This window comes from Canis lupus, chromosome 11 (assembly GCF_003254725.2).
Source record: "Canis lupus dingo isolate Sandy chromosome 11, ASM325472v2, whole genome shotgun sequence".
Lineage (NCBI taxonomy): Eukaryota > Metazoa > Chordata > Mammalia > Carnivora > Canidae > Canis > Canis lupus.
In genome coordinates, this window is record NC_064253.1 from 22,055,543 (window position 1) to 22,078,654 (window position 23,112).

Here is a 23,112-nt window from a genome sequence, read left to right on the forward strand (position 1 = left end):
AGGACCCTGGGATAACACCCTGAGTCGAAGGCAGACACTCAACCACTAGCCACCCAGGCATCCCTATTTTCTTTTTAAAGGCTTTTTTTCAGAGCAGTTTTAGGTTTACAACAAAACTGACAGGATGGTACAGAGATTTCCAAAATACCTCTTGTCCCCACACATATATAGCCTCCCCCTTATCAACATCACTCACAAAAATGGTACATTTTTAACCAGCAATGAATCTACACTGATACATCATAATCGCTCAGTTACCTTAAGGCTCACTTGGTTTGTATATTCTGTATTTTGACACACATATAAGGACATAAATCCATCATTATAATTATCATACAAAGTATTTTCATTGCCCTAAAAATCCTGTATGCTCCGCCTATTCTTCCCACCCTGTCCCCACTCCCCAGCATCCACTCATCTTTTTACTGTCTCCATATTTCTGCCTTTTTGCCTTGTCAGAATGTCATATAGTTGTAATCAGACAGTATGTAGCCTTGTAAGATTGGCTTCTTTCACTTAGTAATATGCATTTAAGCTTCCTCCATGTCTTTTCATGGCTTGATAGCTCATTTCTTTTTAGTGTTAAGTAATGCTCCACTGTCTGGATGAACCAGTTTATTTATCCATTCACCTACTGAAGGATATCTTGGTTCCTTCCAAGTTTTGTCAATTATAAATGAAGCTGCTATAAAACATCAATATGCAGGTTCATGTGTGGACCTACCAAGGAGCACACCTGCTGGATTATATGGTGAGAGTATGTCTAGTTTTGTAAAAAATCCCCCAATCTTCCAAAGTGTCTGTACCATTTTGCATTCCCAGCAGTGAATGAACATTCTGCTGCTCCACATCCTTGTCAGTTTCTGGTGTTGTCAACATCTAGCTTTTGAAAATTCTTTTTTTTTTTTTAACTTTATTTATTCATGAGACATACACAGAGAGAGAGAGAGAGAATGAGAGAGAGAGGCAGAGGGAGAGGGAGAAGCAGGCTCCATGCAGGGAGCCCGACGTGGGACTCGATCCCGGGTCTCCAGGATCATGCCCTGGGCTGAAGGCGGCACTAAACCGCTGAGCCACCCGGGCTGCCCTAGCTTTTGAAAATTCTAAGAGGTATGTGAGGGCAACCTGGGTGGCTCAGTGGTTTAGCGCCGCCTTCAGCCCAGGGTGTAATCCTGGAGACCCAGGATCAAGTCCCATGTCGGGTTCCCAGCATGAAGACTGCTTTTCCCTCTGCCTGTGTCTCTGCCTCTCTCTGTCTGTGCCTCTCATGAATAAATAAATAAAATCTTAAAAAAAAAAAAAAAAGGTATGTGGTAATACTGAACTTTATGTTTCATGTGTTTAATTGTCAACACCCATGGAATTACATGAGGACTGGGACATAATAGCAAGCCCAAAATATATTTACTCAATCAATGAATGAACTTTTAAAGATTTTAGGTGTTGTAATTCAGGCTACCTATTTTTTAATAAGTTCATGCCAAAATAAAACCTAATTCTTTATCCACATTGAACCTTAAGAAGTAAATTGTAGGATGTCCTAATCTTTTGATCACCCAGTGACCAAGAGTTTTGATCCTAAGGGCAGGATTGTTTTCCATATTTCCTTGAGCTGGGATACTACATTTCTTATTTAATCATGAATTGTGACTAATAATTTTTTATACATTTCTTTTTAAGATTTTATTTATTTATTTGAGAGAGAAAGAGCACAACCAGGGGGAGCAGCAGAGGGAGAGGGAAAAGCATGCTCCCTGCTAAGTAGGTGGCTACATGTGGGGTTCAATCCTAGGACCCTGCAATTATGACCTGAGCTGAAGGCAGACACTTAACTGACTGAGCCATCCAGGTGCCCTGACATTTCTATTTCTTAAAACGTTTCTACACAGATTGTTTTCAACCAGTGCAATCACAATCAATCTTGTTATCCTTTTAAGTAGTAAAAGTGCACTAGATAAGATTCCAAAAGGAACACCTAGAACGTTTAAACTTTAATCTTTCAAGTGAGTTGGACTAAATTCTTATTTTGTGATAGGCACTGTTAAGCAAACTGCTACACATTATTTAATCTTGAAAATAATTCTTTGAAGTAAACATTATTATCTTCTTTTTTACAGATGGAAACAAAGGCTCAGAGTTAAACTTGCTCAAATGCTGAAGTTAGATCTGAGATTTAAAACCATGCCTGATGCCAAAGCTTTGGTTTATTTCATTTCTCTACACTGCCTCCTAGTATTAGTCCTATTAACCTTTTGCTCCTGCTTAGGCGGCAATTTATTTTGCTCTTTCAACATAGTTTAGCATAGATTAGTATTTCTATAAACTGAGATATAGATACCAACTTGTTACAACTAAGGTTATCCCAGTATAATGAAATTGAAAATGTTTATTTCTGACTCAATTGTTGCAAATATGTAACAAAATATCTCGATCTGATTAAAAAATATATATATTTTAAAGATTTTATTTATTTATTTATTCATGAGAGAGCCCGATGTGGGACTCAAACCTGGGACTCCAGGATCACGCCCTGGGCCAAAGGCAGGTGCTAAACCGCTGAGCCACCCAGGTGTCCCTGGTCTGATAAAAATATTAAAGAATTCTTGAGGAGGTAGTGTAGAGAGATCTGATATTTGACCCGTGGTAGAGTGACAGTATAAAATGTGAGGAATTTTTGATAGACACACATACAGAGAGAGAGAGTCTCTGCCTCTCTCTCTATGTCTATCATAAATAAATAAAATATTTAAAAAATAAATAAATAAAAAAAAATGTGAGGAATTTTAAAAAGGAAAAAAAAGAAACCTTGTTTTTTAAAAAATGTGCAAACATTGAGGTCCAAATAAGATATAAAAATAGATCGACAAAATTTGATCTTACATTTTTATCCTTTTAATATGTAGTAATCAAACAAAATGTGTATTTTCCAAGCAAAATTTATTTCCTTTGTTAAGATGTTGTGGAAAAAGAACTATTTATATAGGAGATAATAATTCCTTAGTATGGTTGTGGCCAGTTAGGAATTATGTTGACAACTCTGTAATTATATGAAATGCTTCTCTTTGTTCTAGTTCAAGATGATGATTACATGGAGACTAAACTTAGGGCATGATTTGAAAATAGGAGACTGGAAATATCTTCATTAATTACTACAATAATAAAATTGTGTACGTTGTAACATAAAAGTTAATCAAAAGCTTGTTTCATTGGAAAATGTGAGAAGAGTGTTAAGAGAATGAGATGCTAAGATTTTTCCTTTTTAAAATCTATAAAGAAAACAAAATCTATAAAGAGAGGAAAATCTCTAGTCAGAATTGCTGGGTATACAAGTCTCATTTAGAAGATGATATGCTGGGCAGCCGGGGTGGCTCAGCGGTTTAGTGCCGCCTTCAGCCCAGGCTGTGATCCTGGAGACCTGGGATCGAGTCCCACATCAGGCTCCCTGCATGGAGCCTGTTTCTCCCTCTGCCTGTGTCTCCGTGTCTCTGCCTCTCTCTCTCTCTCTCTCATGAATAAATAAAATCTTTAAAAAAAAAAAAAAAGAAGATGATATGCTGCCAGTTATGATATGCAAGGCACTTTATGGAAGTGCGTTTTATAATAACAAAAATAGTGCAGAGAATCCTGCGAGGATTAAATGAGATAAAGTATCTAAAAGCACTTAGGTAAACTGGCTAATCAAAGGTAGCTATTCCTGTAAATAATATTCCTATCAACAACCTTAAGGTGTAGGAATTATTTTTAATTTACAGATAAGGAAACAAAGCTAAGGCGGAGAAAGTAATGTACCCAAGATTACATAATTAAAAGGGATACAACGAGTAACTGAACACATTTGTATGATTTCTTTTTTTTTTTTTCTTTTTCATTTGTATGATTTCAAAGCCCACATTTGCAACTACTGGGTTCTATATAAAGAAGCTTCAGACAAATAAGCACTTTTATTTAAGTAGGAATAAATGGGATAACAGTAGAGAAAAAAGGGCCAACATTACCTAAAAACTGTAGAACACTGCTGAAACCACTGTAAATCCAGTCAAATATGAAGGACATATCCAAATCTTACAGGGTCTGGAAAAGAAAGAGTTTTGAATTCAGTAGTCAACATTAAACACCTACAATATTAAACATGAACTCTGAGTAAAAAATCCTACAACAACCTTACTATAAGTAGTTAGCCATTTTTAACCAGGGTGTTCTAATCGGACATAGATTGATGCATAAAAAACAAAATGCCATTAAAATACAAACTAGTGGGGTGCCTGGCTGGCTTGGTTGGTAGAAGATGTGACTCTTGACCTTAGGGTTCTGAGTTCAATCCTCATGTTGGGTGTGGAGCTTACATAAAAAAAGAAAAGAAAGACAAAAAAGTAAAAGATCTCTTTCCATTTTTAAGAAAACAAACTAAAATAATTTTTTTAATTAAAAAAAAAAAAAAAAGGAACTAGAGACCATTCTTTGCCAGTCAGAGTAGCAAACACGAAAATTAATTGTAACAGCCAGAACTGGAAAAGATGTGGTAAGAGAAGCAGTTAGTGGCAGTATAAATTGGTACAAATCTTTTTAACAATTAATTCAGCAGTAACATGTTAGTTATACTGTTTGACCCAAGAATTTTACTTTTAAGTTAATTAATTAATTTTACGTAAGCTCCACGCCCACTGTGGAGCCTAATGTGGGGCTTTAACTCACAACCCTGAGATCCATGCCTGAGCTGAGATGAGGAGTCGGGTGGCCCCCAAGAATCTACTTTTAGAAATTCTCCTAAATAGGGACATTGTTATGTATAAAGATGTTATTCAAAGCATTATGTAGGAAAAATTTTGGAAATAATCTGTATTCAACAGTAAGTTAAATGAAATCTATGTGATCAACCTATAACAGATTTACCAAAACCTTAGAATAGGGGAAGAAGTGCAAAGAGCTGTAAAAAGAAGTTTATGATAATGAAGTAAGTTTCTGGGTCTAATTATACCTATGTGGAGTAAAAACCTTTTCTGTTTCTTTCTGTTACTTTTGGTCTTTTGTAGCAAAATGGTACCAGGTAAATTTCTGGGTTTGTAAACTTTCTGGACCTTTTTCAAATTTTAACTATATTACTGAATGTTAAAAACCATTTTTCTTAAATCACAGTAGAAAATGCAGAGTATAATTCAGTTTAGCATTTACTTGATATGTGCTTGATAACTAATAAAGCTAATATGGAAAAAAGAGGGAAAAAATCCTCGAGAAATGAAAAATCACATATACAAAAATACACTTTCAGATCAACAAAGTTCATTTTCTAGAGCTAAATAGAACCCAGGCCCAAAAATTGAGCCTAAACAAGTCCAAACAATTTCAGAGGTTCTTCTCTCTTTGACATTCTTTAGACAAAGTGTGACATACAACACTGCTTTCTTTAACCACCTCTCTGTCAGGGGGCTGCCAATTTTGATCCAGACAGGCCCACCAAACTCAGAATTGCTAGAGGATAAGGTGTTAAGAGATTACATTGCCTTGAGACTGAGAAACAAAAGAGACAACCTACCTGCAGTTTTAGGAGGCTTAGAAGTATTTACTAGGGGATTCCCTGGATCCAGGCAATAGCCTCACCTCTCTTCCATCCCCTTACATGAACTAGCAAGAGCAAAATTTTGCTCTTGGAACCAGTCCATTCCTGACTGAGAATGACTCACAAATTATGAAGTTTCATGTGTTAGTATCACAAGAATGAGAACTAGAAGAGACACATGTATATGGAAGAATCCAGTACCTCAGAAGTTCTTATTTTACTTAAGTTGAAAATTATAACTCATTCTATTATTATTCTAGGTCATGTAGAAATTGAAACATGTAGTCACAGAAAATATATACAAGTGGCTTTTCTGAAGATTTTTAGGTAAGATACAGGTTTTTCAAAGAGAATCATAATTTTTACTGTAGATAATCAAATAAAGTACTGGTATACTGAGACATTTTACTTAATTCAATAATGATTACCAAGTTCATATTATGTCCAAGGTCCTGAGCTAGACACCATAGGGGATTAAAACATTGATGATAAACATGGCTCTTTCTCTTGAAAAGGTTATAGTCTAGGAGTAAGTTAGCTACACAAATGTAATTCAACAAAAATGTTAAAACGGAGTATGATAAAAAAAAAACTGAGTATGATGATATTATCTAGGATGGTAATAACTTACCCTATAGAATTAGAATTTCAAAAAAAAAAAGAATTAGAATTTCAAAACTTATACAAACACAAAGAAAAAGAACTACTCATGTTGTAAATCAGAAGCTATTAGGGGATTAATGATCATAACAGCATGAAATCAGAATAAGAAGAAGTAAAGCAGTAGGAAGGGGGATGGTATGCTCACAAATGTACATTATGCTCTGTATAGAAAAAGAGAAAAACAGACTTCCTTGTCTCTACATCCAGAGTCCATTACCACAGTTCTACAGAGGCAACAAACTGTAGCTAAGGAAACATTTTTTGGATGATGTTCAGCCTGAATCTTGAAGATTCAATAAGAGTTTGCTAAGTAGCTGTTGTACTTTGTGCAGAGGTGTGAAACTAAGTGGGGACAGCAAAAAGTCAGGTACTGTGAAATGATGGGACAGTTTAAGGGACTGCAAACTTCGAGTCAGTCCACAGGTGCTCACAAGGGAGGCAATGAGTCAGAATGAAAAACCAATCTGAGACTAAATTTAGGCGTTTGGTCTTCATGCTTGCTACCTATAACATATAGACATAAGAAACAATAATGAATCAGTCTTTTGATTTAATAAAGCAAAAATTAGCATCTACCCCTATGAGCATTATGATTTGTCAAGAGGTTGAAAACAAGAGCTATGGAACCAGGACTTTACCACTTATTATCTACCTTAGGCAAATTACTTCAATTTCCTTACCTGTAAACTGGGGATAACAGTAGCTCCCTGAGATGGCTGTGAAGATTAAATCCATTACTAGACAAAACACTTAACATCTGACATGGAGGAAGCATTCGATGTTAGCTGCTGTTATTTCTTCTACCATGTAGCCTACATGACTAGGTACTTTGTGTATGTCACACTAAACACACTAACAACCTTTCTTTCTTTTTTTAAAAATATTTTATTGGGCAGCCGGGTAGCTCAGCGGTTTAGCGCCGCCCTGAGCCCAGGGTGTGATCCTGGAGGTCCGCCATCGAGTCCCACGTCAGGCTCCCTGCATGGAGCCTGCTTCTCCCTCTGCCTGTGTCTCTGCCTCTCTCTCTCTCTCTCTTTGTATGTCTCTCATGAGTAAATAAAAAAAAAAAAAAAAAAGAATTAAAAAGATTTCATTTATTTCAGAGAAAGATAAGAGCATGAGTGGAGAGAGGGGCAGATGAGGAGGGAGGAGACTCTCCACTGAGCAGGCAGCCCAATGTGGGGCCTGATCTCAGGACCCTGAGATCACGATCTGAGCAGAAGGTAGATGCTTAACCATTTGAGCCACCCAGGTACCCCCAAACAACCTTTCAAAGTGAATACCTTATTATTAATTTTTTTCTAAGTAGGCTCCATGCCCATTGTGGGTCCTGAAATCAAGAGTTGAGTGCTTTAGTGGCTCTACTGAATCACATGCTTTACTGACTGGGCCCCAAAGTAAATAAATACATTACTGTTCCCATTTTACAAAAGGAACTGAAGTTAAAGTAACTAAAACTGAAGCATTAGTTATTGGCACATCTAAATTCAAACTTGAGTCTTTCTGACTTCCAGGTCCATTCCCTTTCTCTTACATTGTAGTAACTTTATAACAAACAGTTTTAAAGGCTTACATTTGTTTATTTTTATTTTTTTAATTTTTTAAAGGTTTTATTTATTTATTCAAGAGAGACAGAGAGACAGAGAGAGAGAGAGAGAGAGAGAGAGAGAGGCAGAGACACAGGCAGACGGAGAAGCAGGCTCCATGCAGGGAGCCTGACATGGGACTCGATCCTGGGTCTCCAGGATCAGGCCCTGGGCTGAAGACGGCGCTAAACCGCTGAGCCACCTGGGCTGCCCTTAAATTTGTTTAAATGGTTACATACTATTTTTTGAATCACTCCAGCTTATAACTCTGACATGTAATTCCTCCTTCTCTCTCACATCCCACATCCAGTTAGTTATTCCCCAGCTCTATCAATTTCTGCAGTCTCAAGCTTTCTTTAATTCCTATAGGAGCTACTTAATGAAGAACCTTAAATCACATTCCCCAACATCTTAACCTCAAATTTTGTTTGTACCAGTCTGTAGACCCTCTTCAGAGTGGTTTCATGAAAATGTCATCTAGAGTTGACTTGTTGCATAGTCAGGGTGACTATAACTCCTGGCCTGCTGGGGATGGTCTCAGCAAAGTTATTTCAGTACAATTATTAATAGTGCTTCCTTTCACTCTTGAAAGCATGCTGATTAGGTGTGACATTATATGGCCACCCTATACCTGTGGATAGAGCCAAGGGAGCTGAGAAATGATTCCAATTCCTGGTCTAGTATTCCAGAACTTCCACTGTGTACCTCTGGCCCCTTTATGAGCTTAAATCTTTTCCACTTGTAGCTTTCCCTGGTTCAAAGTAAACCACTTGCCATTCACTACTGGTGACCTATACATTACCACCTTACAATCTCTGTCCATTCTCCTTCCCAACCAACATCAGAATTTCTGCCACCAACTCTGCCTAAAGGCCTCCTGCTTTAAGCACCAGTCAAATGGTATGGAAGAAAGGAGTTTTCACTTGAGATGGTTGTTAAAGGACACAGAAGGGTGGGAGAACCAACAGAACCCAGCAAGGATAGAAGAATTAGAAGAGGGGCATTTGTGTGGCTCTGTTGGTTAAGTGTCTTCCTTCAGTTTAGGTCATAATCCCGGGGTCCTTGGATCAATCCCCGTATCAGGCTCCCTGCTCAGCAAGGAGTTTGCTTCTCCCTTTCTGCCCTTCCATCCACTTGTGCTCTCCCTCAAATCAAAAAAAAAAAAAAAAAAAAAAAAAAACTAGAAGAGACAGTGGCAAAGTGGAAAGAAGTTCTCCATCAAGTACTACTGCAGAGTTGTCACAGCTTGCTTAGTGACAAGGAGATAACTGCTGAGAGCATGAGCAGCCCACAGCAGAGCAGTAGTCCAGGAGAGACTAAAGCCAGTACTACTTAAAGCACAGCAGAGCTAGGTCTTGAGGAGTCATTAACTATGTGACCTTGGAACAAGCTAGTTTCTTTAGCAAACTCTCTCAGGGTGTTATAAAGATTAAATGAGATAAAATGCACAAAATAAGTACTTAATACCTGGTTGCTATTATTATGGAGAAGTGAATAGGACAGAAGGTCAATAGGTGGAGATAGTAAGGCAAGATTCCTCTTTCAAAGAGTCTGAAATGGTATGATGGAGGGGATTTTCTTCCTAAGGAAGGCTAAATATGTTGGTAAGAAGGAGCTAGCGGAAACGGAGAGGTTAAAGATGAGAAAGAAAGGGAAGGAAGGAATTAAGCAAAAGGGGGAAAGTCTCAAGAGAAGCCAGGGCTGAGAACATCTCCTCTAAGAATGGAACGAAGGAGGTCAGGGGAATGTACAGTGGAGGTATCAGGAATCAGACTCTAGAAGTGAAGAAGGGGTATAGAGAATTTTCGGAGGAGCAGAGTGAGGATCTGAATAGCTATAGCTATTGTGGGGAAAAGATCAAGTTAAAAGACTGCTAAAAAGAGGCAAGTGCTTGGCTAGGGCTGAAAAACATTCATAGCACTGCCCATCTGCACTGCATGGATTTCCAACCTCCCCTTCTCCCTGCCACCCTCACCTCCCAGGGAGGATCTGCTTCACAGCACATGGAATGAATAGGGATTAGGAATGAAAAAAGACAAGGGGAACAGGAATTTGAGAGTACTAGTGAGAGGCTGAAGTGATTTGATCAAAAATTCAGGCTGTGTAAAAAAGGTATAAAGGCAGCTAGTATGTGGGGATAAACTGGGGAGCAAAGGTAGGCTTCTCACAGAAGAGAATAGGGGGAAAAATCTTATTGAAAAGCAACTATAGACAGTCATAGAAAAGTGAAAGGCGAGCAGAATTGTGTCAGCAAACTGGAGAATGTAAGGTTCAAAAATTCAAGAGGATCAGGTCTGGGTAGTGACAATTCCAAGGCCTGGGTCTGGCACAGAGAGCTGAAGGAAACTGGAGTGAAAGGGGAAGCCAGGCTATATGGTCTACTGTCCAAGTTGACAGCAGAATTACCTAGAAGAATGGAGGGCTAGAGGAAGCAACACTGAATCAAGTGACAAAGTCCTCATTGGAAGGGTACCTAGCTGGTTTATTCAGGGGAGAATGTGATTCTTGATCTCGGAGTTATAAGTTTGAATCTCACATTGGGGATAGAATTTACTTAAAAAAAAAAAGTCCTCACTGAAGATGATTTTTAGGAGGTGAGAGCTGTGAGACTGAAGGAGTGGAATGGGTGAGCCTTGAAGAAAAAAAGATTTTTTGCATAAAGATGTCCACATTTGCTGTTATAAAATTTGTCCCTAGAAAAATAATTCAATAACATATACAGAGAAACTTTATTTAGAATATAATGAGATATTTATATTTCTATAAAGCCATGGTTTCTAAGAATCTTAAAACAAGGTGGGAAGCATTAATCATTTTAATGTAGAAGTAAAAATGCCCAACTAAGAATAAAAGTTACATAGCCACAAACAGATATCCGAGCCCTGAGAACAGGTTACACAACATCATGAATACACTATTAGACATGTGAAAAGCAAAGGTCAAGAATAAGGAAACATATACACGTCAGCAGATTTATTTATTGCATGAACAACAAACAGGAAAAGTGCCTATGCAGATTAGAAAAGTGATCTACTCCTGTAACATGAAAATCAGTACAAAAGATTATAATGGAGCAGAACCTCTCAGATGACAAATAACTTCTTAAAGTCTTCTTCCATTAAACTTTCAAATGAAAGTTTAAGTTTATATGAAATTCCATTACATGAAATGTCCTGAACATGTAAGTTGTCAGTTAGTGGTTGTCAGACACGGGAGGTAAGGGGAACTGGGAGTGACTTCTAATAGGTACTGGGTTTCTTTCTGGGTGACGAAAATGTTCTGGAATAGAAAGTGGTGATGGTTGCATAACATTGTGAATATACCAAAAACACTGAATTGTATACTTTAAGAGGATAAATTTTATGAAATGTGAACTATCTTTCAAGAAAGCTATTATTAAAATATAAATAAAAATAAAAGCTCCAATAACCTAAAAAGGCAAATATAATACCAGAGTAGCACTGTAGAAATAATACATTATTAACTTCAGGAAGCAAAGGGTGGTAGAGCTATGGGGAAAGTAAGTACTTATCCTAAGAATTTAAAAATCTCGATCTAGGGACGCCTGGGTGGCTCAGCGGTTGAGTATCTGCCTTTGGCTCAGGGAGTGATCCCAGGATTCGGGACCAAGTCCCACATCGGGCTCCGTGCACGGAGACTGCTTCTCTCTCTGCCTCTCTGTGTCTCATGAATAAATAAATAAAATCTTAAAAAAAAAAAAATTTGGATTTAGGGATGCCTGGGTAGCTCAGTGGCAGAGCGTCTGCCTTCAGCTCGGGTGGTGATCTCAGGACCTAGGATCGAGTTCTGCATGGGGCTCCCTGCGTGGAGCCTGCTTCTCCCTCTATGTCTTTGCCTCTCTCTTTGTGTCTCTCATGAATAAATAAATATAATCTTTTAAAAAAGTGAAAATAAAAAACCTTAAAAAAATGAAAATCTGGATTTAATATGCATCTTTTGAGGTACTATTACTCTGGGAAAACTAATCTTTCTGAGCTCCAATTTCTTCTTACTTATAATGGGAATACTATCGGCCTCACAGTTTTAAGATTGATCAATTATGATAATGTACCTGAAGACATTTTGAATACTACACAATATAAGGTGGCATTCCAACTAAATTGAAATTCAAACCCCAAACTTTATTTATATAAAATTCGAATAGTACTAGAAATACAATGCCAAGCTCTGCTTGACCATGTTTTATAAAATTTCAGCAAGGCCCTGTGCATTACTAAGGATGGAGAGTAACAATGTTGAATGTTTCAAGACAATTCTGCCTTATAAATACTCTTCAGTAGAACTGTTAGATTTTCTTTCTACAGCCCTTAAAGTTTTGAAACAGTGAATACAAAATACAAAACTCAAAAGAACATTTTTATGACTGAATGCATAGCAATCATAGTAATGGAGTTATACCTTTGGTTCCATTTAATCAACAAAAAGTACAAACGCAAGTTTCTTTTGGGGAAAAGTGACATTCAATTGAAAGGTTTAAAAAAAAAAAGAAAGGTTAAATCTGTGACATATATAGAATTTTTTTAAGAGTGAGAAAGGAAAGAACACTATGAATAAAGTTTTAAGTCTGAGGATTGAATTTGCCTATACTGAATTAAGAAAATGAATGTATAGATATAAGCAGTGTCAAATTCCATCCTTAAAATACTTTTCTAAAAATGCTCTAGGCCCAGTGTGGGCCTTGAACTCATAACCCCAAGATCAAGAGTAGCATACCCCACCAACTGGGCCAGCCAGGGCGCCCCCTTAAAATACTCCTAATTGAAACTGTTCTAAAAGCTATACACAAGAGAAAGAAAGTTTCCTTTTTCTTTTCAAATTTTTATTTAAATTCTAGGTATTTAACAGAGTGCAATCTGGGTTTCAGGAGAAGAATTTAGTGGTTCATCACTTCCAAGAGAATATTTTCAAACACGTGATTTTAAAGGTATTTGCTTAGTAATGTTTTGCAGAGAAATCATTTAAATGAGTATCAACCAAGTATACTTAAAGAAGAGGGTGGAGAACTAATGAATCATTACTACAGAATTCTGATTTATAAGCTTCAAATAATGTGGCAGTGATTTTCATTTCTGATAGCCTAATCTCTTGTCTCAATTCCTGCTTCAAGTGCAAGGAAAGGATAGTTAAAATGTACTTTTTTCAACTGCTAATCTTTGTAATTACTAACAATGCTTCTCTAAAATTTCTTTTTTTTCTTTCAGATTTTATTTATTTGGGTAACAGAGAGCATGAGCAGGGGGGGAGGAGACAGGGAGAGAGAGAAGCAGGTTCCAGGGCTGGGGTGGGGGGCTGCTGATGCAGGACTGGATACCAGGATCCTAGGATCAGGACCTGAGCAAAAGACAGAGGCTTAACCAAGTTAGCCACCCAGGTGCCCCTTCTCTAACATTTCTAAAATAAAAGCAAAACATTGCTCTTCTGCAAACTCAGAAAATGCCATTGAACTATAACATTAATTTTTTAAAGTTCAAGATATTTTGGTAATGAATATAAATCCTGCTTCTGTGTTATGTCTGCACCACTAATTATTGACAAATTGTAATTTTTCCTTATTCCTCACCTGTAAAATAGAGAGGATACCATTACCTTCCTTAGTGGATTGTTGTGCGAATGGCTAGTACCTCACAGAAAGGAGACAGTCAGTAAATGTTTACTTTCATACTCTTAACTGGAATTTTAACACTGAACCTAGGATATTGTTTAGAGTAAGATACGGGGTAACACTGAGCTTGACAGATGAATATGCAAATAATACTAGGTTTAATTTTTCAAGTTAAAAGGATTCCCTCAGGGATACCTGGGTGGCTCAGTGGTTGAGAGTCTGCCTTTGGCTCAGGGCGTGATCCCGGGGTCCTGGAATCGAGTCCCACATCTGGCTGCCTGCGGGGAGCCTGCTCCTCCCTCTGCCTAGGTCACTGCCTCTGTGTCTCTCATGAAAAAATAAATAATTTTTTAAAAGATTTTATTTATCTATTTATGAGAGAGAAAGAGAGAGAGAGAGGCAGAGACACAGGCAGAGGGAGAAGCAGGCTCCACGAAGGGAGCCAACACGGGACTCGATCCCAGGACTCCAGGATCAGGCCCTGGGCTGAAGACGGCGCTAAACCGCTGAGCCACCCGGGCTGCCCTAAATAAAATCTTAAAAAAAAAAAAAAAAAAATTTCCCTCACTGTTTTGCCCAATGTACCAAATACCTTACGTTCCTAATGAGTTTGGTTCTTTCGGCCAATGAGGTCAGAGTTTCAGCCGTTGTCAAAACAAATTTCTATGTTGTTCAAAAATCTTGGAAAAATTTATGAATCATTAGTTTCCCCCCGACAGTTTATCTGTTCCCCCACTCTGCTGGCCTTGGGCTATGGCCGGACGCTAACTCGTACTAGTCAGGGAGCTCACTTTGCCCCCAAACTAAGGAGGAGAACCGAAAACACCGCGTCACGGGCTCTCGAGCTGTCAGTGATCCCCTGTACCTGCACCTTCACCTTCACCTGACCAGGTGAGTAAACTGAGGACGAAGGGAAGGAAGGGCTCGTGTGCAGCTTAAAGTCATCCCGTCCTTTCCTGCAATGCCACCGTCTGACAGAAGCAGGTGTCCTATCCAGAGGACTCTGAGCGCGACCACCGCAGAGCAGGAAAGGAACCCGTTCCGCTTGAGTGCCGCCCGATTCCGGACACGAAAACAGAGACCCCCTTTCGCCTGGCCACCAGCAGGGGCCCCGATGGGCTCAGGCCCGAAACAGACACCTTCCCTGGGACCCACAGCTGCCGCCTGCCGGTGCCACCGGCGGAAGAGACTACCACTCACCAGCGAACGGAGAGGTCGCAATTCCTCGCCTGGCGTCTGCCCTACACCCTCCTAGATCGAACTGCAAAGCGCGATGGCTGCCGAAGCACCAGCTCCCGTCAGCGACTTCCGGGCCGGGGGTGTGCCTCCCTCGCAATGGTCCGCAGGGCTACAGTTCCACGAGCCTAAAGTTCCGCCTCCTCGCGGTTCCGCCGCCAGTGCCCCGGCGGAGCGCGTCTGCTGCCTGGAGCCAGCCTTCCCGCGACCTGGTCTCCCCACGTCCGCCCCCGCCCCCCGCCCCCAAAGGCCTGCAGGGGCCCGAGGGCCTGGGCAGAGAAGGAAACGCGGGTCCGTAGCTTAGGAACATTATCCATGACATCTTTTCTTAAAAATACTACATTTAAAAATATATATATTTTAAAGTACACCTGTTTCTTGAATTCACAACTTACAAAACGTAATTATGTGCTAGATAACGTGTTAGATGCTAGGTTTTGAGCTAAACAAGACTGTCTTGATTCTGCTGTTCTTTACTAATGGATTCATGTTACCTTCCTTAAATGTGTTTAAATAAGGATAGCTGGGTGCCTTGAATGGAAGTGTGATGCTCTCCAAATTGCTTTAAGTCAGGTTTCTAGGTAATGGGGACAGAGGAGGAGCTGTTTGGGGGTTAAGGAATAGGTTATTCCATAGAATAAAAACCTATATAACTTGCTCAAGCTGAATCTCCCCCTTTCTACTGCAGCCTCAGGAAATGCCTTATCCTAGTGTCTTCCCTTCACATTTGCCATTTCTTCTGCCAGAACAAATTTTCTACACCTCTCCTCTCCATCTATGTCATACCCACTCTTCAGATTTCAACACGGATAGCCCTCTCTCATCAAAACCTCCCTCCTAGGGATGTCTGTGTGGCTCAGTCCATTTTGCTTCCCACTCTTAATTTCCCCTCAGGTCATAATTTCAGTGTTTTGAGATCAGCCCCACAGAGGGTTTCATGCTTAGTCGGGAGTCAGCTTGAGATTCTTTCCCTCCCCCTCTATTCCTCTTGCACAACCACCCCCTCCTACTCTCTCTCTCAAATAAATAAATAAATAAATAAAATCTTAAAAAAAAAAAAAAAAAAAAACCAAACCCAAAAATCTCAGGTCATCTGGGTGGCTCGGTTAAGCATCTGCCTTCAGCTCAGGTCATGATCCCAGGGTCCTGGGGTGGAGCCTCACATTGGGCTCCTTGCTTGGCTGGGAACCTGCTTCTCTCCCTCTGCCTGTTGTGTTCTGTCTCTCTCTCTTTCTGTCAAATAAATAATATCTTTTGAAAAAGAACAAAAACAACCTGCCTCCCCATATGGTTTTCCCAGCAACCGTACAATTAGCCTATTATCATTCAAGTTACCTTATAATTGCCCAAGTAAATATGTATTTGTGTAAAGTCTCCCCCAACAGACATTCTGTAAGCTTCCTAAGGTGAGGAACCATATCTGCTTATTCCTCTCTTAAACCTGTTTCCAGTGCTTGGCAAACAGTAAGTGATCAGTTCATATGAACAAGTGATCCATTCATAAATGAAAAACTCCTAGGTATATTTTTGTTCTCAAGAGATTAAAGAATTGGGCCCCTGGGTGGCTTAGTCAGTTAAGTGTCTGCCTGTAGCTCAGGTCATGATTCTGGGGTCCTAGGATCGAGTCCTGCATTGGCTCTCCACTCAGTGAGGAGTCTGCCTCTCCCTCTCTCTCCTTGCCTGAGCTCCCCCGCTTGTACTCTCTGTGTCAAATAAAATATTTAAAAAAGGAGAGATATTGAAGAATTTCCCTAGAGTCCATTGATCTGAGCTAGAGGAAGTTGTTTTTCTTTTTTTTTTTTTTTTTCATTTACTTATGATAGTCACACAGAGAGAGAGAGAGAGAGGCAGAGACACAGGCAGAGGGAGAAGCAGGCTCCATGCACCGGGAGCCGACGTGGGATTCGATCCCAGGTCTCCAGGATCGCGCCCTGGGCCAAAGGAAGGCGCCAAACCGCTGCGCCACCCAGGGATCCCGGAACTTGTTTTTCCATCTGGGTTCCCCTCTGCTCTCCTTTCCCACTTACCTACTCTTGAGTTTAGTTCGATTTGTTAAAATTGATGAGGAAATCTCATTTAAAATGGAGTCAGGAAGGGCGCCTGGCTGGCTCAGTCTGTGGAGGACTCAACTCTTGGTCTTCGGATCATGTGTGGAAGCCCCATGTTGGGTATAGAGATTAAATAAATAAATAAATAAATCGGGCAGCCTGGGTGACTCAGCAGTTTAGTGCTGCCTTTGGCCCAGGGTGTGATCCTGGAGACCCGGGATCGAGTCCCACATCGGGCTCCCTTCATGGAGCCTGCTTCTCCCTTTGCCTATGTCTCTGCCTCTCTCTCTCTCTCTCTCTCTCTGTGTGTGTCTCATGAATAAATAAATAAAATCTTTAAAAAAAAAAAAAAAAATATATATATATATATATATATATATATATATATATATATATATATCTTAAAAATACATCTATAAAGTAAAGTAAAATAGAGTCAGGAGCCAGAAATAGGAAGATCCATAGGAAGATTCCTATTCCCATCCATAGGAAGATTCCTATTGGCAGATCCCAATAGGAAGAGACTTACCTTGCCTTCCCCGTAGGAAAAAGATTCTATTGTATTGTGGTAGCAGGAGGAAAGAATTTCTTTGTTCAGCAACAGCCCAGCCAATGAGAGACTGTCACAACTCAGCCAATGAAAAACTACTACATTAAAACTCTCAGTTTGTTTCAATGGGCTTTTTGTTAATAACAAATATCTCTCAACTTTGCCATTCCTCTATAAAGAGTGGTCCTCTCATTTATCCTCTAGACTTTCAAAGCCCTAGCTTGTGTCTTTGGAAATGCAATTCTCTGCTATTTCAGAATAAACTTTTTTTTTCCCCAGTAGGATAACTGACAGTTTTATTTTTAAGGTTAACAGTTTTTGTTTTGTTTTGTTTTAATTTTAGACAGAGTGCGTAAGTCGGGTGGGGCAGAGGGAGAAGGAGAGAGAGAATCCCATAGGCTCCATGCTCAGTGTGGAGCCTGATGCAGGGCTCAAGCCCATGACTCTGGGATCAGGATCTGACCAGAAATCAAGACTTTGATACTCAACAAATAGAACCACCCAGGCAACCCTAAGGTCAACGGGTTTAACAAACACATTTAAGTAATCAAAGTCACTTCACTGGACTCCTAAAAATTGTAGCTCTTTCTTTCCTGGTATTGCTGGAATTTTAGTCAGCCTTTAAAAAATCTAAATACTGGGATCCCTGGGTGGCGCAGCGGTTTAGCACCTGCCTTTGGCCCAGGGTGTGATCCTGGAAACCCGGGATCGAATCCCACATCGGGCTTCCGATGCATGGAGCCTGCTTCTCCCTCTGCCTGTGTCTCTGCCTCTCTCTCTTTCTCTCTCTGTGACTATCATAAATAAATAAAAATTAAAAAAAAATCTAAATACTTGCTGGCTTCAGCAACAAATTATAAAATGGCTAGCAATAAGGGAGTGTGACAATAAGCAAGACAGTGAATGTCTTTACTCAAGGACCTTTCCATTTGGCAGGGAAGTATGTTGGGTCACACCTAACTCTCAAAGAAGGTAGGGAGAGAGGGGATGATAATGTACAAAATGGTGGTGGCGGTGAGGGAGTGAAATGGATGGTGATGCCATGTTTGAGGAGAGTCTTAAAGGCTACATAGCATATTTTCCCACATTCTTTTTGGTAATTGTTGTTATAAAAGTAATACATATGAATTCTAAAAATCCAGAAAATACATCATGCAAACAAAAATCACCCCCAGTCTTACCTCACAGATTAAACCACTTTTATAAGATTATAATCAGACTATACACAGTTTTGTAAAATGGTTAAAATTAAAAACATTTATTACAGACAATTTACCATATAATTAAGTATTCTAAACTATGATTTTTTTATTAAGATTTTATTTGTTCATGAGAGACACACAGAGCGAGGCAGAGACATAGGCGGAGGAAGAAGCAGGCTCCCCATGAGGAGCTTGATGCAGGACTTGGTCCCAGGACCCTGGGATCACAACTTGAGCTGAAGGCAGACACTCAACCACTGAGCTACCCAGGTGCTCCAAACTATGAATTTTAATGGATGCATTTAAAAAAAATTTTTTTAATTTACTTATGATAGTCACAGAGAGAGAGAGAGAGAGAGGCAGAGACACAGGCAGAGGGAGAAGCAGGCTCCATGCACCAGGAGCCCGACATGGGATTTGATCCCAGGTCTCCAGGATCGCGCCCTGGGCCAAAGGCAGGCGCCAAACCGCTGCGCCACCCAGGGATCCCAGCATTTTTAATAGAATATAAGAGATAAGACTATGCTTCTAAAGTCACCAGCCACTTAGTGTTTCTGTGTATGTAAAATGGGGATTAATGTCCAGAGGGATGATGTAAGAGAGAATAACATACAAAAAGGAAGAGAGATTTGAAAAGTACCAGGCAAGTATGATTTGACTGGGTAGATTTGAAGTGGACTATTTGGGACCTTGGCTCCCAAACTGTAGAGCACTTTATGGGTTTCCAGTAGAGCAGGAACACATTCAGTATTGTTTTTGAAAGTTTGCTCTGGCAGCAGTATGTGGGTTGACCTGGAACAGTTTGCCTGAAAACCGAGGTCAGGAATGAGGCCGCTCCACTCATGCAGGTGAGAGGGAAGAGAGGCCTGGGTTGGGTCAGTGGGAACTGAGAAACACAGAGTTGTGTGTGAGAAACTGTAAACATTGAAACCTATAAGATTTCATGATTGATGGCATGTTAGTAGCAAAAAATAAAGGAGATATCAAAGTCCAAAATTTTAACTTGGATTACTTCTCTATCCACTATAACAAACCTCACTTCAGGTTACTGACATCTCTGGTTTACTGCAACAACTCCATTCTTCTCCCTACAATCAGTGACCATCACAGCTGTTGTTTTTTGTTTTGTTTTGTTTTTTAAGTAAGTTTTAGGCCCAATGTGGGGCTCAAAGTCATGACCCCAAGATTAAGAGTCGCATGCTCCACCCACTGAGCCAGCCAGGCACCCTGGATTTTTTTTTTTTTTTTTTTAACGAATTCATCTTAAAGCATGAATTGGATCAAATTACTCCTCTCTTTACAACTCTTCAAGTGCTTCCCAAGGCTTATTAGCTCCTTACAATGCCTTACAAGACTCTTGTTGCTCTGGCCCCCTCTACTTCTCCAATCTTCTCTCTTGCCATTCTGTCTTGCTCACCACAGCAAGATCATTCCTGTCTCTGCACTTTTGTAGGTACTGTTCGCTTTGGCCAGCGCCCTTCTTCTTCCCATTTTCTCTCTTTGTATAGCTAATTGTCTCATCCTTCAGATCATACCTTAAATGTCACCTCTTATCCAGACCATCCTAACCAAATCAGGCTCCAACAAGCTATTCTCTCAGTACCAGTACTTCACTAGCACAAATTTTACACTTAAAAATATGTGCTTACATACAGTTTTCTTTTTTTTGTCTTAAAGATTTTATTTATTTATTTGACAGAGAGTGCACATGCACAAGCAGGAGGAGGGTTAGGGGGAAAATGAGAGGGAGAAGCAGACTCCCTGTGAAGCAGGGAGCCCAATGTCCTGGGATCATCATCTGAGCCAAAGGCAGACGATTAACCAAGTGAGCCACCCAGGCACCCCTACAGTTTTCTTTTGCTTCCTCCACTGTAAAATTCACAGTAGGAAGAGATCTTGTCTGTCCTGTTCTGTTTTTGCTTGGTGCTTAGCAAGTACCCGGCATATGGAAGCCACTTAATATTTGTTGAATAAATTAATCAGGGCAGCCCAGGTGGCTCAATGGTTGATGGCATTGAGTGGTGCCTTCAGCCCAGGATGTGATCTTGGAGACCCAGGATTGAGTCCCACGTCAGGTTCCCTGCATGGAGCCTGCTTCTCCCTCTGCCTGTGTCTCTGCCTCTCTCTCTCTTTCTCTCTCTCTCTCTCTCCTGAATAAATAAAATCTTATAAAAAAATTTAAAAAAGAATAATCAACAAATGAAGGAACTGGTGACATCATTCAGCAGAAAGTATGATGAAAAGATGGGTTTTATTTTTTATTTATTTTTAAACATTTTAATTTATTTATTCATGAGAGACACAGAGAGAGGCAGAAACATAGAGGAAGAAGCAGGCTCCCTGTGGGGACCCTGATGGGGGAATCAATCCCAGGGCCCCGGGGATCACAACCTGAGCCAAAGGCAGATGCTTGACCACTGAGCCTCCCAGACACCCCAAAAAGATGGGTTTTAGAGGGGAAGATGCATCCCAGATCTCTGATACTGTGGTGCTAAGGTGTTTGCAAAGGGTATAGGGACAGAGGGAATTATTTTGTTAGAAAAGGAAAATAAATTGGCACTTGATATTGTACTTCCAGTGCTGCCTGGGCAGATGGGGCCTGACCAGTTACTCTATTAGGTCTGTAACAGATGGGACACAATGTACAATAATAGGTAGGAACCCAAAAGAATTAAAGAGGACATAATTCAGAAACAAGTGCTAGTAATATGATTTAGGCTATACTTCAAACATGAACTTGTAGTAGTGAATTAATGAGGGGCAAAATAGTCAGAAGATGGGAAAAAATGACACTTTAAATTAATTCATTCAAAAACATTTAATGAACACCTGTTAATGGTGAGTCCCCAAGTCAAGTGCTGGTAATACGGATGTGAAAAGGACACAGTCCTTGGTTTCTACTCTCTGAGGGTCTAAACAAGGAGACAGATATGAAATCAAAATAATTACCTTAAAATGGGCAGGATATATATAGAATTTTCTTCCACTGAAGAAAGGCAAACATAGACCCAAGTATTTAATTATGAGAAGTGCTATGAAAAAAAATAATAAGCAGTATAAAAGGGATAGAGTGAGCAGGAATGGTATGCTATTGTATGGGATGTTCAGAGAAGGGGTCAACAATAAGTTAACATTTGAATAAAGGCTGAAGGGGTAGAGACTGAGCCACATGTGTATCTTGAGGAAGAGCGTCTGAGGTAATGGAAATAAGTGTAAAAGGCAGGCTTGTGGTTGGGTAGCTAGAGAAATAGCAGTGGAATGACTGAGATAGAGTGTGGAAGCTAAGACAGGAGGTAGCAGGGCAAGGTCACGTAGAACTTTGAAGGCTGAGTAGGACTTTGGATTTTACTCAGTGCGAGATGAGAAAAGCCATACAGAGGAACTTTATGGAACAGGCATAGGGAGCAATACAGGTGTTGGGGGTACAGGAAAATAAAGACAGAATCAGTATTGAGGACTCACTTCAACATGTAGGATGGATTGGAGAGAAGGAAACCAGAAAACTATGCCAGTATTTTCAGTGCAAGATGTTGAAAATTAACCAGTGGGCAGTGAGAACGGCAAGAACTACATAAAGATGAAAAGTTTTCAAAGAAAACAATGGGATTTGCTGGCGTGGTGTGAGATGAGTGTTCTTGGGATATAGCTTCAGAGCCGCTGACTTTAGATACAAACAGATGTCCTGTCAGGCAAATGAGGTCAAAGGAACTGTTCTTAAAATGGTGTCACAAGAGTTTCAGAACAAACCTGTTGTTTGTAACTGAAACCGTTTTATTGGTATGTTTGAAATAGAACATGTTTTAAATAATTAAAGGACCTAAAATAATTCCCCCTATTCTGTAAAGTAAATAGAATTGCTCCTGTTTATCAGCTGACAATTCAACAGTGATGAGCAGGCAGGCAAAGGGGCCCTAGTGTGTGAGCCTGACTCCACTTCTGCATGTCAGCAAATTTTATTAGGAATGCCTATCTACCTCTTTTGGGTCTAAAATAAAGAATAAACTTAATTTATTTTTTTTATTTTTTTTTTTTTTTTTTTTTTTTAAATTTTTTATTTATTTATGATAGTCAGAGAGAGAGAGGCAGAGACACAGGCAGAGGGAGAAGCAGGCTCCATGCACCGGGAGCCTGATGTGGGACTCGATCCCGGGTCTCCAGGATCGCGCCCTGGCCCAAAGGCAGGCGCCAAACCGCTGCGCCACCCAGGGATCCCCTTAATTTATTTTTTAAAAAAGATTTTATTTATTTATTAGAGAGAGAGAGAGAGAGAGAACGCAGAAGCAGAGGGAGCAGCAGGCAGTGGGAGAGGGAGAAGCAGAAGCAGGCTCTGGGCTCTGCAGGGAGCCTGATATAGGGCTCGATCCCAGGACCCCGGGATCATGGCCTGAGCCCAGGCAGACTCTCAACCAACTGAGCCACCCAGGAGCCCCTAAAAAATCAACCTTAATGGAATATTCTTTGTATAGTTCTGTCTCCTTGCTGAGACTCTGCAGTATCACTTATTTTTTTGCTTATCATTTTCTGCAGTGGAAGGCTTTGAAAATAATGTGCAGAAAATCTGATACATACATACATGAAGGGCATATCTATGGCAGAAGGGTCCTGTTGTTCTGGAAAACAAGGATAAAAAGGTAGAATATATTCTTGACA

General features: G+C 40.0%; 1 protein-coding gene across 1 annotated transcript in view; it reads right to left on the reverse strand.

Moving 5' to 3' along the window:
• Positions 1 to 14,784, reverse strand: part of SAR1B (secretion associated Ras related GTPase 1B) — a 29,750-nt gene extending 14,966 nt beyond the window's left edge. The window contains exons 1-2 of the mRNA XM_025433126.2: positions 14,627 to 14,784; positions 3,996 to 4,071 (exon numbers count right to left, since the gene is read on the reverse strand). Of these exons, the coding sequence (XP_025288911.1) occupies positions 3,996 to 4,053 (58 nt within the window). The 5' untranslated portion in view covers positions 4,054 to 4,071; positions 14,627 to 14,784. The remainder of the gene's footprint in view (positions 1 to 3,995; positions 4,072 to 14,626) is intronic.
• Positions 14,785 to 23,112: the final 8,328 nt, after the last annotated feature.